Source organism: Myodes glareolus, chromosome 27 (assembly GCF_982192425.1).
Source record: "Myodes glareolus chromosome 27, mMyoGla1.1, whole genome shotgun sequence".
NCBI lineage: Eukaryota > Metazoa > Chordata > Mammalia > Rodentia > Cricetidae > Myodes > Myodes glareolus.
The window spans coordinates 40,378,958-40,393,084 of NC_142052.1; the positions used below are offsets into that span (position 1 = coordinate 40,378,958).

Consider the following 14,127-nt stretch of genomic DNA (forward strand, 5'->3'; position numbering starts at 1 on the left):
CTGTGGCTGATCAGTTTCCAGAAGTCAACGCCTCCTGAGAGGATCACCTCTAAAAACAGTTATTGCTGGCTCCCCCAAGTCGCTCTGTGCTCCCTCAGCCGAGCAAACCTTCAACTCACCTGCTCTGTCGACTGTGGTATGTCGTTAAGCAGTGCCACGGGGGCATGGTACCCAGGCTTCTTCTGACCGAGCAGACTGGTAGATGATGAGTAGTCATCGTCATCCTGCAATCACACACCAGAGCCACACACGTCAGACAGAGCATTACCAGGACAGATTTGCAGTCTGGCAGCTACCTCCTCAGTTATCTACTGTGTAGACTTCACAGCATGTCTACATGGCAAACATAAACGGCTCCTTTTCTAGTACAAGAAGTGTACCAGAGCCGGTGCACACCTTAATCCCAAGCAGACGCTGGCAGACCCCTGTGAGCTTAAGGCCAGCCTGGTCTACAAAGTGAGTTCCAGGACACCCAGGTGAAGTAACTTGTTCCCTGACTTCTAGACACACAGTTATCACGTGTCCTAGGTGAGAACGTGGTTAGTGCTCAGGCCACACTTAGTTCCTAAGCCTAGCACTTGGGTCAGGCAGAAGCAGGACAATTCTGAGTTAAGGGCAGCGTGAACTAACATATCAGACCCCGTCTCAGAACACAGGCATGCACATGCACACAGAGGGTAGGAATGCCCTCTGCAAACACTAGTCTATGACCAGCTTCTAGAACCTCATCTTAGGGACAATCACATAAACACCTTTCTATAAAGGGGATAACGTGTCAGTGACAAAATATGTGGTTTGAATTTTATAAAAATAACCAGTTTGAGCCAGGAATGGGGTGGGGCCACACATTCAATCCCAGTGTTTGGGAGGCAGAAGCAGGTGGATCTCTATGAATGAGACCAATCATCTCATCTACATGGTGAGTTGGAAGCCATCTAAGGTTATAAAGTGAGATCCTGTCTTAAAAAAAAATCATCAACAAGTTTGATAATGTATATAAATTTTGTCTAATTGCAACTATGCAATAACTGACTCAATAGCTATTTTACCAAATTTGAATGTTTGGAGACGGTGAAAAGAAAAGTCATGTGGAATTTCCACAAAAAGATTGATGTTCTACTTTGTTCCACCAAAACGGACGTCTATACACGCGTTCCTCCCAAGGTTCAGGAACCATGTCAGAAGGGAAGGAAGCTTTACGAGGCAGGCGGGGAGGATGGGAGCGAAGCAGTGTCTTCTGTACAAAGACGGCTGCTGGATCCACCAACTCACAGCAGCTCTGGCTGCCCGCACGCGGTCAACTCCAGCCCCTGGCTGAGGAGCCACTGACAGGTGATGACTTGGGGGGAGGGTGTTACAGGTATGGCCCTGGTAGACTGCACACTCCAAAGGATGGTCTTCCCTGAGCATGTGAGCACACAAACCAGACTCAATGGGTAAATTTTACATAGTTTTTTTTTTGACCATGCAATTCAAACAACAACAAAAAAAAATCCCCTATATTTAACTTTCAAAAAAAAAAAACCTTCCCTCTTACAACTTACATCTTCAAGTTCAGTTGCAGCAATTGATGTCACATATCCAGCAAATCTGCTATCACTTCCACCATAAATTTCTTGGTCATAATAACCTGTGGAATCAAGGCCCACTCCTTGGGTTTCATCAAGAGCTGCCTTCTTGCCTTGAATTTCTCGAATCTGGGCTTCAATATCTGTAAGAAAGGAATACAATTTCACATTCCAAAGAGCTCTCAATATAATGCATGCCCTTAGATCTTGTCAAAATAACCTTAATGATAGAAAAGTTTATGTAATTTCGCCATGGAGGAGGTTAAAAGAGCTGTACATCTACACATCTATTTCCTCTCCTTAGTTCCTTCCACAAATGACAGAAACTCAAAGATCTGATTTACTATGCCATCAACTACAACTTATCCTGTTAGAATGCGTTATCAAAATTAACTGAGAAACACTGAACCTTCCCAACTGAAAAAGTAGTCACTTTAAAATATGTATTTATTGCATGTGTGGCGCACGTGCAGAGGTCAGAAAACTCGGGAAACAACTCTCTTCTACATTTACATAGCTCCAGGGATCAGACTGAGGTCACTAAGTTTGAGTTTAAGTGACTTGGTGAGCCATCTCTACCAGCCAGAAAAAATAAAACTGTTGATGACCAGGAACCAGGGCTTTCCTCAGTTATCTAAACCTGCCGCTACAGAGCTGATCCAGAGACAATAGGTGGAGCATCACCTGCTGAGCACTGTGTATCTGATGTCCAGCCTCGTGTATCACAGCACAGTCAGAGATATAAAATCAACACATCAATCACTTCCCTGAATTTGGCTAAGATCAAGTATAAAACAGGACTGAACTGGGCACAGTGGGGCCAGCAAAAGAGCCCAGCAGGTAATGAACCTGTTGGTGAGCCACCTCCTTCTACCTCCTAGGTCAGGGCCTCTCCGGCTTCTCAACTGTACAGCAGAGTCCACTAGCTGGCCCAAAACCTTCTAGGCATTTCTTTATTTTCCATCTTGCAGTCAGAGTACTGAAGTTACAGTTTTATGCACCTAACTCTTTACACATCTAGCTTTTACATGACTTCCAGGGATCAAATTCCAAATGCTAAGACTACATGTATCAGTGAGCATGACCAGCACTCTTTAGTTTTCTTTTCAATACTATATTGGGTGTACTGAAAACAAACTCCCCAGCATTGTACAGACAAGTATAATAACTCCCAATATGTAACCCCAGAAACCCAGAAGAAGAGAGGAATTCCAGACCATCTTTCTACATCATAATTTTAAGACCGGCTTGGGTAGTTTATGGGTAGGTCTTACAGTCTATGAACAGAGACACGCTCCTTCACTAGTTACAGGAATCAAAAGGTAGATATAAATTATCATATTATCCCATTGACACAAGTTATGTAGTCCAAAGAAGAGCTGGACCCCGGTAAGAAAGGGGCAGGCCCGAGGAAATAACGAGGTAACAAAAGCCAGAAAGTCAGGAGGTGGTGGGACACACCTTTAACCCCAGCACTGAGGAGGCTGAGGCAGGTAGATTTCTTTGAGTTTGAGGCCAGCCTGGTTTACAGAGCAAGTTCCAGGACAGTCAAGGCTGTATATACAGAGATATACAGAGGAGCATCTGTGACTCCACGAGGGGCTGGAGAGATGGTTCAGCGGTTAAGAAGACCAAGTATGGTCCAGCACCCACACGCCAGCTAAGAGCATCTGACACCCTTTTCTGGCCTACACAGGCACAACATGTGTTGCAGAGACATACATGCAGGCAAAACACCCATACACATAAACAAATCTTTAAAAAAGTAATTGGTTTGCTGTCTCCATTTTTTTTTCTTTACGCCTCAAAATCCCCCTGTATCAATTATGTCCTTTAAAACTGTAGATAAGCACAGTCAGAATAACCCTAATTTCAGCTACATTTTCCTGGTTTATTTTTTGCTATTATATCTTTTAACTGTTTAAGGTTTTATTTCAAAAAACTGAGCCAGGCATAGTGATGTATGCCTTTAATTCCAGCACTTGGGCGGGGGGGGGGGGGGGGGGGGGGCGGGAGCAGAAGCAGCTGCCGCTCTATTGAGTGTGGGGCCAGCAGCCAGGTCTACATAGTGAGTTCCAGGATAGCCAGAGCTATGTAGAGAGCCCTAAACTTAAGGGAAGGAGTGAGGAGAATAGAGAGAGGAAGAGAGAGAAGAAAAAGAAAACAGGGAGGGTAGTTAAGTACAGAAGAGCAGAGAATATTTAGATTTCTTATGTCTGGCACTCTTCTACTCCTAGAGGGTTACTAGAAGGCCTCTTGGTAGCTAGAACTGGTTAGCGTGTGAGCACGCTTTTCTCAACTATTTAAGGCTTTTCTCCCTTACAATATGCATCTAACACTTTAGTGGGGTGGTGGTTCTTGCTTCTGTGTGTACGTTTTGAGACAGGTAACTCTTGGCTGACCTGGAATTCTCAATGTAGACAGGTTGTGGGCCTCAACTTGTGTGTAATCCTCCTTCCCTTGCCTCACGAATACTAGGGTTTCAAGCAGAACCACCAGGTTTTTGTTGCTTTGGTTGGTTGGTTTTTCTGAAGAAAAGGGTTATTTTGAGGCAGGGTCTTACTATGTAGCCTTCGCTGTCCTTGAACTCAAGAGTTTGGCCTGCCTCTGTCTCTTAAGTGCTAGAATCAAAGATGAGTGTGGCTCTCTCTGATTTAAGCCTCGGAAGGAATCACAACCACCACTTCTATCAGGACTCAGGAAGGACACAGGCAGCCGAGGCCAGCTGAGCAGCTTGCGAAGGTTCTACAGCATCAGTAGAAGGACCTCAGTCAAGATGACCTCATCACACCTGTAAAAAGACTGGTGTCCTGACGTTCACACACAGGAACTCAGAACCTCCTTTAAGATTAAGCTCAGGACCTGAATTAACTAACAATCACTGGAAAACTTTCTCCCGGTCCCTTTACTTTTTACAGGTCAAGTTCCTTGGACTAACATGTGTGGCTTTTTTATTTCTGAGAAAGCCTTTCAATGTTGCCCAGACTGACCTCAAACTCCTGGCAATCCTCTTGCCTCAGCCTCCTGAGAACGATATTAAAGATACGGTCCGCCATCCTTAGCTTCCAGTTCCTCTGCCCCTCTACCATCACTTTTCCCAGTTGACTGGTTTCTCCTTGATGGTAATAGTTTTCTACAAGTGAAGATGTTTTTCAAATGTCTAAAAGGCAGGATCTGCTCCAATGAAGTACAAAGAAATGGCATTCAACTGAAACCCCAACAAGATGTTTTTTGGTTTGGAGGGGAATTTTGATTCCTGACATACCTATTAGAAGCACATCCTTCCCAAGAAATTACAAGACTGATGTGAGCAGTGTTAATGAGTCTGTGAATTATCTGGGTGACTGACATAGTTGGCATTGCTTTTAGACAGGGTTTCTCTATGTTGCTCTGGCTGTTCTGGAACTTGCTTTGAAAACCAGAACTCACAGGCCAAGAACTCACAGAGATCCACCTGCCTCTGCCTCCTTAGTGCTGGGATCAAAGGTGTGCGCCACCACTGCCCGGAATATTTGACAATTTATTCTAAATATACTTTGTGGATATGCCTCAGGTTTGTCTAGCATTCATGAAGCCCTGGGTTCAATCCTCAGCACCAGAGAAACAAACAAGAGATGGGAAACATCTGTGCTGGTGAGATGCTCACTGGTTAGGAGCACCTGCTGCTGTAGCAGAGGACCCTGGTTCAGTTCCCAGCACCCACATGAAGGCTGACAGCCAGTTCCAGGGAATCTGATGCTTTCTTCTGAACTCTGGACACTGCACATATGTTGTATGATGGAGGAGGGTTATCTGTCTATTGTGTTATTTTCATTGGTCAATAAAGAGACTGCCTTGGCCCCTTGATAGGACAGAAAATTAGGTAGGCAGAGTAAACAGAACAGAATTCTGGGAAGAGGGCTGTGAGGCAGAAGCCATGGAGCCAGCCACCAGATCAGACATGCTGAATCTTTCCCGGTAAGCCACCACCTCGTGGTGCTACACAGATTATTAGAAATGGGTTAATATCAAGATATGAGAGTTAGTCAGTAACTAACTCTCTAGAGATAATGGGCCAGGCAGTGCTTAAATGAATACAATTTGTGTGTTGTTATTTCTGGGACTAAGCTAGCCGTGCGGGAGCCGGGTGAGGCGAAAAGCAGGCCTGCCTGCAGCTCCTCACTACAGTTGTACACACACACACATAGGCAACCGCCTGTACACAGAAAATAAATAAATCTAAATAAATTAAAAAAAAAAAAGACGGGAACATCTAACTTTCAAGCAAGACAGGAGAGCAAACTCTTCCGTTACACCTAGAGCTCCTCACTGGGCTGCCCTTCCAAGCTTTCCTATTTCCTACACCTGAAACACTGCTGACTCCAACTGGCAGCAGGCCCTCCTTGATGCCTCCTCTTCATTTTTACAAAGACAGGCCCCCAGGTGCTAATTTCACTGGCTTTTTTTTTTTCTGGATGACCAAGTGCTGAGATTAAAGGTGTCCACTACCATAGCTGTTCACTGACTTCTTTTGGTCTGACCTACAACAGCTATTTTCTTCCAGAAGGAGGCAATTGGTAAGGCATGGAATCTCTCAACTCTGAAAAGGCACCCCAGAGAGAGCTCCTCTGTTCTGCAAACTCTCACCATTTTCTTTAACCAAGGTCCCTACAGATCAAGTGTACACTTTGGTAGACAGGATGTTGCATGCCTTTATTAATCCCAGCACTCAAAAGACAGAGGCAGGAAGATTTCTGTGAGTTACAGGTCAACCAGAGATACATAGTGTCTCCAAAAAAAGGGAGACCAGGATAGCAAGAAGATACTTAAGAAAATGCTCAACATCCTTAGTCATTAGAGAAATGCAAATCAAAACAACCTGAGATTCCATCTTACACCTGTAAGAATGGCCAAGACCAAATAACACTGAGGACAGCTTATGCTGGAGAGATTGTGGGGAAAGGGAACACTTCTGCATTGCTGGTGGGAATGCAAGCTGGTACAGCCCCTTTGGATGTCAGTGTAGCGATTTCTCAGAAAATTAGGAAACAACCTTCCTGAAGACCCAGTAATACCACTTTTGGGTATATATCCAAAGGATGCTCAATCATGCCACAAGGACATGTGCTATGTTCATAGCAGCTTGTCATAGCCAGAACCTGGAAACAACCTAAATACCCCTTGACTGAAGAATGGATAAGGAAAAGGTGGTACATTTACACAATGGAGTACTACACAGCAGAAAAAAATGACATCTTGAATTCTGCAGGAAAATGGATGGAGCCAGAAAACATTATTTTGAGTAAGGTAACCCAGACCCAGAAAGACAATTATCACATGTACTCACTCATAGGTGGTTTTTAAACATAAAGCAAAGAAAGCCAGCCTACAAACCACAATCCCAGAGAACTTAGACAACAATGAGGACGTTAAGAAAGACTTACATAGATATAATCTATATGGGAAGTAGAAAGTAGAAAAAGACAAGATCTCTTGAGTAAACTGGGAGCATGGGGACCTTGGGGGAAGATTGAAGAGGGAGGGAAGAGGCAGAGAGGGGAGCAGAGAAAAATGAAGAGCTCAATAAAAATCAATAAAAGAAAAAAAAAAGAAAAGAAATTTACCTGGAGAGATGGCTCAGCAGTTAAGAGCACTGGCTGTTCTTCCATTCTATGGTTACTAACACCCACATGGCAGCTCACAACCACTTGTAACTCCAGCACCAGGGAATCTGAAACCCTCTTCAGGCCTCCTCAGGCACTAGGCACACAAGTGGTGCAAAGACATACATGCGTGCACATTCATGCACAGGAAAAAAAATTGGTATGGTGGAGGCAGGTTAGTCAGGGTTTTACGATATTGCCCTGGCTGTCCTGAAACTCACTATGGAGACCAAGCTGGTCTCAAATTTGAGGTGGTCTCAAATTCAGAGGTCCACCTGCCTGCCTCCCATGTGATAGGATTAAAGGTGTACACCATTACGAGTGGCTAATAAAAAAAATTTAAAGATAGTGTATGTATTTTTTACTGAATACCAGAAGACTACTTAATCAATTCCAAAATAATTCTACAGAAAAACAAATTCAAAATCATTACACTAGTGTAACTTTTTATTTTGACTAGCAACCAAAGAAAACATTACATCGAAGTATCTCTTTTTCAGCCATTTACTCAGACAAAACAAACGGGAAATCTTTCTCAGCTTTGTGATACTCTAACTCAAGCAATTATCGACAGGCGCTACACAGAAGGTTCAGCAGTTAGGAGTAGGTACTGCTCCTGCAGCAGACAGACAGACATTCCCAGCATTCACGGCAGGAATGGCAATGCCTCTTCTCTAGCTAAGGGATATGATGCCCCGTCTGGCCTCCAAAGGCACTGCACTCACATACATTAACAATAACTGCATAAAAAATTAGAGACAGCCGTATCTCACAACTGCTAGACAGTAAGACTGTGCTCACTCATAAGTATACAGAATTTAATGCAAAAATGCCTAAAAGATCATAGTTGGTGTGACTAAGTCTAGTTCTTACCTTTCAATCATGGAAAACAGAAGGCACATTAAGAAAATAATCAGTTTGGGGACATGAGCTGGCTCAGCAGTTAAGAATCTCAGAGCCCAGTTCCTAGCACCCATGTCAATTTTACGGAACTGGACACAATTCTTTGACTTTACGGCCACCGAACACACGTATGCATACACACAGAAAAACATAACACAAGCACATAAAGAATAAAATGCATCTTTAAAAAAAATCAACTTGGTTAAAGAGAGATGATTCTAGCAGAAATGTTTGAAAAGCAGTATGGGCTATTGTTGAGCTGCCTAGCATACATGAAATCCTAGATTTCCTCTACAGCACTACATAAACCAGGCATTGTTGTTCATCCTATAATCCCATTAGGGAAGACCAAAAATTCAAGGTCAGCCATTTGTAACGATAGCACACGAAGTCCCAGCACTCAGGAGACAGGCAGGTGAACCTCTATCAGTTCAAGACAAACCTGGTCTTCATAATGAATTCCAGATCAGCCAAGGCCACAAAAGTGAAACCATGTGACAAAAAGAAAAACACAGAAAGAAAAAGAAAATTAAAGGTCACCTTGGGCAACATTCCTCATATCTCAAAGAGACAGAAATGTTTGGGGGGGGGTGACCAAAAAAAAAAAAGAAACAAGAAAAATCTTCAGTCTGGTTCAATACTAGGAATCAATAGACTGAGAAGAGAACCAAGCAAGTGAGGCCTGACGGTAGTAGCTGAGATGGCAGCACTTCTGAGACAGAGGCAGGAGGATCAGAAATCCAAGGACAAACTCAGCTACATGGCAGGTTTGACTGAAGACAACCTGGACAATGAGAGAGACCCTTCAAACAAAACAGAAAAAAAGGCCAAAACAAAACAAAACACAACAAAAAAAGAACACTTCCACAGAAAGAAAACATAATCATAACCTATTTCTATACAAAAACAGTAATTTACCTTCCAAGATTCAAGTGGTAGCCATTACTTTAAAAATAAACAAGACCACTGGGCAGTGGCTCACGCCTTTAATCCCCAAAGTCGGGACATAGAGGTAGGCAGATTACTCTTCTCAAACCCAGTCTGATCTACACGAGCTACTTCCAGGCCAGGCTCCAAAGGTACACATAGAATAAACTAGTCTCAAAAAAAAAAAAAAACCAAAATATAAAAAAATAAAATAGGTGGTGGTGCATGCCTTTAATCCCAGCACTGGGAAGCAGAGACAAACATATCTCAGGAAGATTTAAGGCCAGCTGGGTCCACAAAGCAAGTTCCAGGACAGCCAGGACTACACATAGAAACTTGTCTCGAAAAACCAAAAACAAAATAAACAAGACACAACAAATGCTTAAGAATACAGAAACCATTATTATTGAGAAATAAATTATTCCAGTACATTCAAATTTAAGTCCCATCCTCAATTACCCCAATAACCTAAGAACGACTGCCTATACAATGAAATTATCCAAAGACTTTGCTAAAACACAAAAATCATCTGTGAGATGGAAAGATGGCTCAACCAATAAGAATGCTTGCAGAGAATCTAAATTCAAATCCCCAAAAGCCGTGTTAAAAAGACTAGAATAGTCATGCACCTCTGTAACTCCAAAGCAGAAGGAAGGGGGATGCTAGGGCTTGCCGTCAACAGCACAGCTCCAGGCTCAGTAAGATACTCTGCCTCACGGGAATAAACCCATCTGCCTCCTTTGACCTCCATGAGCGAGCATACACTTGTGTGCACAGGTGGGGGTACCTAAGCACACATATATAACATACATACATGCATGGATGCATATACACACACATGCAAACACACACACAGTAACTGTTACATGGGGGAAGGAAGGTGGCACTTTATACTCACTGGGAAACCAAAACCAAAAACTTGCAGCGCTGCAAGCCTTCCAAATCTGATATTAAACCAACTTTTCCTCTTAATGAAGAAGGTTCTCAAAGCAATAAGCCATTTCCTACCTATCTGACCAAAGAGATGTATTAAAACTGAGTTTTAAAATGCTCCTTTTCAGAGTGAGGGGTATAGGACAATGGCAAACACTTCTGTTTCAGAAGTTACAGAATCCTGAGGATCAATCCCTAGTTTAAAGAGAGAGAAGAGCGAGGGAGATATCTCAAAGACATAGTGGTACAGGCCAAAATCCTATCATTCAGGAGCCAAAGAATTCCTCCAAGTTTGAGACCAGTTTAAGACACAAAATGAGGCCAAGCCATGTCTTTATTAATGCCAGCGCTAGGAACACAGAGGAAGGCGGATCCCTGAGACGGAGGCCAGAGTTCCAGGACAGTCAGGGTTACACAAAGAAATCCTGTTTTGGAAAAAAAAAAACAAAAACAAAAACAAACCAAAAAAAAAAAAACCAAAGACTCAAAGCAAGTAGCCAGCCAGCTTAGGGGTACACAATAATTTCATTTCAAAACAAAGGAGAAGTCCTGAGAGACGGCTCAGAATCTAAAGGCACATGAAGCAAGCCTGATGACCTGTCCATCCCAAGACACAGTCCTGACTTCACATGGTTACAGAGGCAAGAATACATAAACACACAATGAATAATAATACAACATTAAAATAAAGAATAAATATGATCCTGTTTATGTGTGGATTCACAAGCCTACAATCCCAGCACTTAAAAAGGCAGAAAATCAGGAGTTAAGGCCAGCCTCGACTACCAGAGACTTTTTTCCCCAAAAGTAATAAAATAAATCCAACGTATCAAATAACTGTTGATCTAACACTTGACTCCCTATTATGGAGCAGACCCTAGAGCTATCGAGGGATAAATAATCCCTGTGTATTAGAGAAGAGAGATTTTAGACATTATTCTGATTAAGGGTGAATGTGCTCCTGCCACACCTGACAGTAGTTCAACTCCCAGAACCTACATCATGGGAAGAGGGAACAGACTTTCAAGTTATCCTCTGAACTCTGCAAAGCAAATATAAACGTAAAAAAAATTCAAAAAAACTATTTTAGCCAGGCATGGTGGTGCACACCTTTGATCCCAGTGCTTGGGAAGCAGAGTCAATCTCCTGGAAACCAGCCTCGTCTACCAGAGAGTTCTTGGATTCCAGAACTACAGAGAAAGAAGTGATTCTGTCTTTAAAAAAAGAAAGAAAGAAAAAAAGAAAAAAAAACACAAAACAAAGTTCAAGGCTAGCCTGATCTATAGTTTACACAACTTCAATCCCAGACTCTGGAGGCAGAAGCAGGAAGATCTCTCTGAGTTCGAAGCCAGGCTGGCCTACAGAACAGGGTTAGTCAAGGCTACATAGATAAAGCCTGTCTCAGCCGGGCAGTGGTGAGCTCACCTTTAATTCCAGCCCTTCGGAGGCAGAGAGAAACCCTGAATCACCTCTGATTAGCACCCAACAGTGGGGTACACCACCCTGCAGTTCAAACGGCACTTGTACATTTTTATAGCATCTACTTAATTTAGCGATAAAATAATCCCAAATGAAATAGCCAATTTGCTAATGAACTACAATCAACCAACAAGTTTAGCTGATCTACAAAGTCAAACAACAACGGGTATGCAACACAAAAGATCAAGCTTTGGTCAGCCACCAAAGCTACAAATGCCCACACACAAATGACATATTAGGGGTGGGACTCCCTCTGTGCAGCCAAGGGGAAGCCACCGTGGGCTGTGGAAACTTTCCAGTGGGGCTGGCTGCTTTGGGGTCAACCATGCTCCTTGTCAGTAAACGGCTCCCCCTCACCCCACGCTCTGTAAGCCCAATGAACGCATTGGTTCCCAGAATGAAAAAAACAAAATAACTGCCTCTGACAGAACAAAAACAGAACCATTTTTAATTTTCTAATTATTTTGCAAACAATGTCTGAGGGGGAAAGAAGAATAAGACCAAAAACATTTCTGGCTTTCAAGTGTCGGGCTAGGCCGGCATTGTAGCACACGGGCCTTTTAACCCAGGACTAGGGAAGCAGAGGCAGGCTGATGGATCTCTCGAGGCCAGACTTGTCTATGTGGTAAGTTTCAGGGCAACCAAGGGTACATGGTGAGACCATCTCAAAAAAGAAAACGAAAACAAAAAGGCGTTTTTGTACTTTCAGGTTTAAAGACAGAAGAGTAAGGCCGGAACATTTCTGGCTTTAAAGTGTTGGTACTTTCAGTTCCTCCAATGACCCAACTTATCACCTTTTGGTCCTCCTCACTCTGGATTCATACCCGAATTTCTCCTCACACCGCCTCTTCCTACCACGGCAGCGATTCATTCACAGCCTGCACGACTCACTCCCTGCCTCGAGACAAGATGTTCCCTCGGGCTCAGACGTCCTCCCCTAATTTAAAACTGATGGATCCTTTTACATCAGCGCCTTGACACCGCCTCTCAAAGTAACTAAAGCATAAATTAATGGCTCCGTTACCAAGCTTCTCAGAAAGTACTGGCCTTACTTCTCTGTACGTTCGCCTTTGATTCTCTAAGAGAATTAAGAGCCCCACATCTGTCTCCCTATCACGCCGTCAAGTTTCCGACCTCCTTAGTTGTTTCCCAACACCGGACCACACACTTAGAAAGGCTGTGTTTAGCGGCTCCGAGAAGCCATGTTGTCAGCGCAAATTTTGGTTGGTAAGCCGGAACCAAGAAATACGGTTTCAGCTTCGCACACTTCAATTCCTTCCTGTCTTCCCCGCTGACTTTCTTATGGAATTCGGACTAGTTCCAGGACGCTCCTAGTCGTGTTTCCTCTGTGTGCCATAAAATGATCAACTATTCTGCAAGCTTCGGCAACTGCTAAAACCTGCCCTCTCTTTCTTCCGTCTGTTTCCTCCGCCAATCAGCCCTCGAAGCAAAAACGCTACCCTGAAAGTGACTCCAGGGGGAAGCTACCGGGTTTTACGCCCGAATCGTTTCGGGCAAGAACCACACAACCGGAGACGCCCGGAACGCCGAGCTCTGGACTAACAGGCCTGCGTGGGAGCCGGCTCCGTTAAGAGCGGCCCGACAGCGGCCGCCGATCTCGGCTTCCCGGCTGCCGACGGCCAACGACAGCGACCGGGGAGGCGAGAGAGACTCCCTCCCACCGCCTGCCTCCCCCGCAGTCCTCCAGGGCGAGTCCCCGAGGGAGGCCATCGGGTCGGGGCGGGAGACAGGGCGGAACAAAGCGCCGGTCCCGGGGAGGCAGAGGACGCCATTACGCGGGCTGCGGCCTGCGCCGAGGAGCCGAGCAAGGGCCCCACTGTGCGGGACCCGGTCCGGACCGGAGAGGCCAAAGGCGAAGCCGCCGAGAGGACGCTAGGGCTAGGGCCATGCGCGGAGGGGTTGGCGAGCCGACGCCGCGCGTGGGTAGGCAGCCGCCGCTTACCTTCGTGAGTCTTGGCGATCTTCGCCATCTTGTCCACTCGAACACTCACAGACGGAACTGGCGCTCCCAGGCACTTCCGCTCGCCGCCGCCCACCGACGGAGGAGCAGCGCGCCCGACGTGCGCGCTCCGGAACTCGCGCCGCACTCTGGCACGAAAGCCGACTGCCACCTAGATGGAACGACGAGATGCATGGCGGGAGTGGGCGGGGCCGGGCGGGAGTGGGCGGGACCAGGGCCCGCCCCCGGAGGCTTCCTTAAAGGGCGAGCGAATACCCGGAACTGCTCCGCCCCCACAGGGCTACTCCAGCCTGGAACAGCCGGCTTTGGACCTCCGTGAGTTCAAGGCCAGACTGTTCTGTAAACGCGAGTTCCGAGAAAGCCAGGGCTACAGAGAGAAAGCCTGTCTGGAAAAATCCAAAAAAAGAAAGAAAGAGAAAATGACTGGATTCTACTCAGGCAGTTCACAAATGCTGGGACCAGCAGTGAGACAGGGAGATCCAGAGTTCAAGGTCAGCCTCTGCTGTGAAACCAGTACAAAGGCAGCCTGGGCTCCCAGAAACCTCCCTTAAAAAGATAAATAAGGGGGGGGGGATGGAGAGATGGCTCAGTGGTTAAGAGCATTCCTGCTCTTCCAAAGGTCCTGAGTTAAATTCCCGGCAACCACATGGTGGCTTACAACCATCTGTAATGAGGTGCCTTCTTCTGGCCTACA

General features: G+C 45.1%; 1 protein-coding gene across 2 annotated transcripts in view; it reads right to left on the bottom strand.

The window, feature by feature from the left end:
• The window catches only part of Sf3b1 (splicing factor 3b subunit 1), a 47,573-nt gene extending 34,000 nt beyond the window's left edge, over positions 1-13,573 (bottom strand). The window contains exons 1-3 of one of the 2 annotated variants that reach the window (XM_048456084.3): positions 13,416-13,572; positions 1,545-1,711; positions 120-224 (exon numbers count right to left, since the gene is read on the bottom strand). In XM_048456084.3, the coding sequence (XP_048312041.2) occupies positions 120-224; positions 1,545-1,711; positions 13,416-13,443 (300 nt within the window). In that variant the 5' untranslated portion in view covers positions 13,444-13,572. Of the gene's footprint in view, positions 1-119; positions 225-1,544; positions 1,712-13,415 lie in introns of both variants that reach the window. The other variant, XM_048456086.3, reaches the window with a different exon arrangement.
• Between the last annotated feature and the right edge of the window lie 554 nt (positions 13,574-14,127).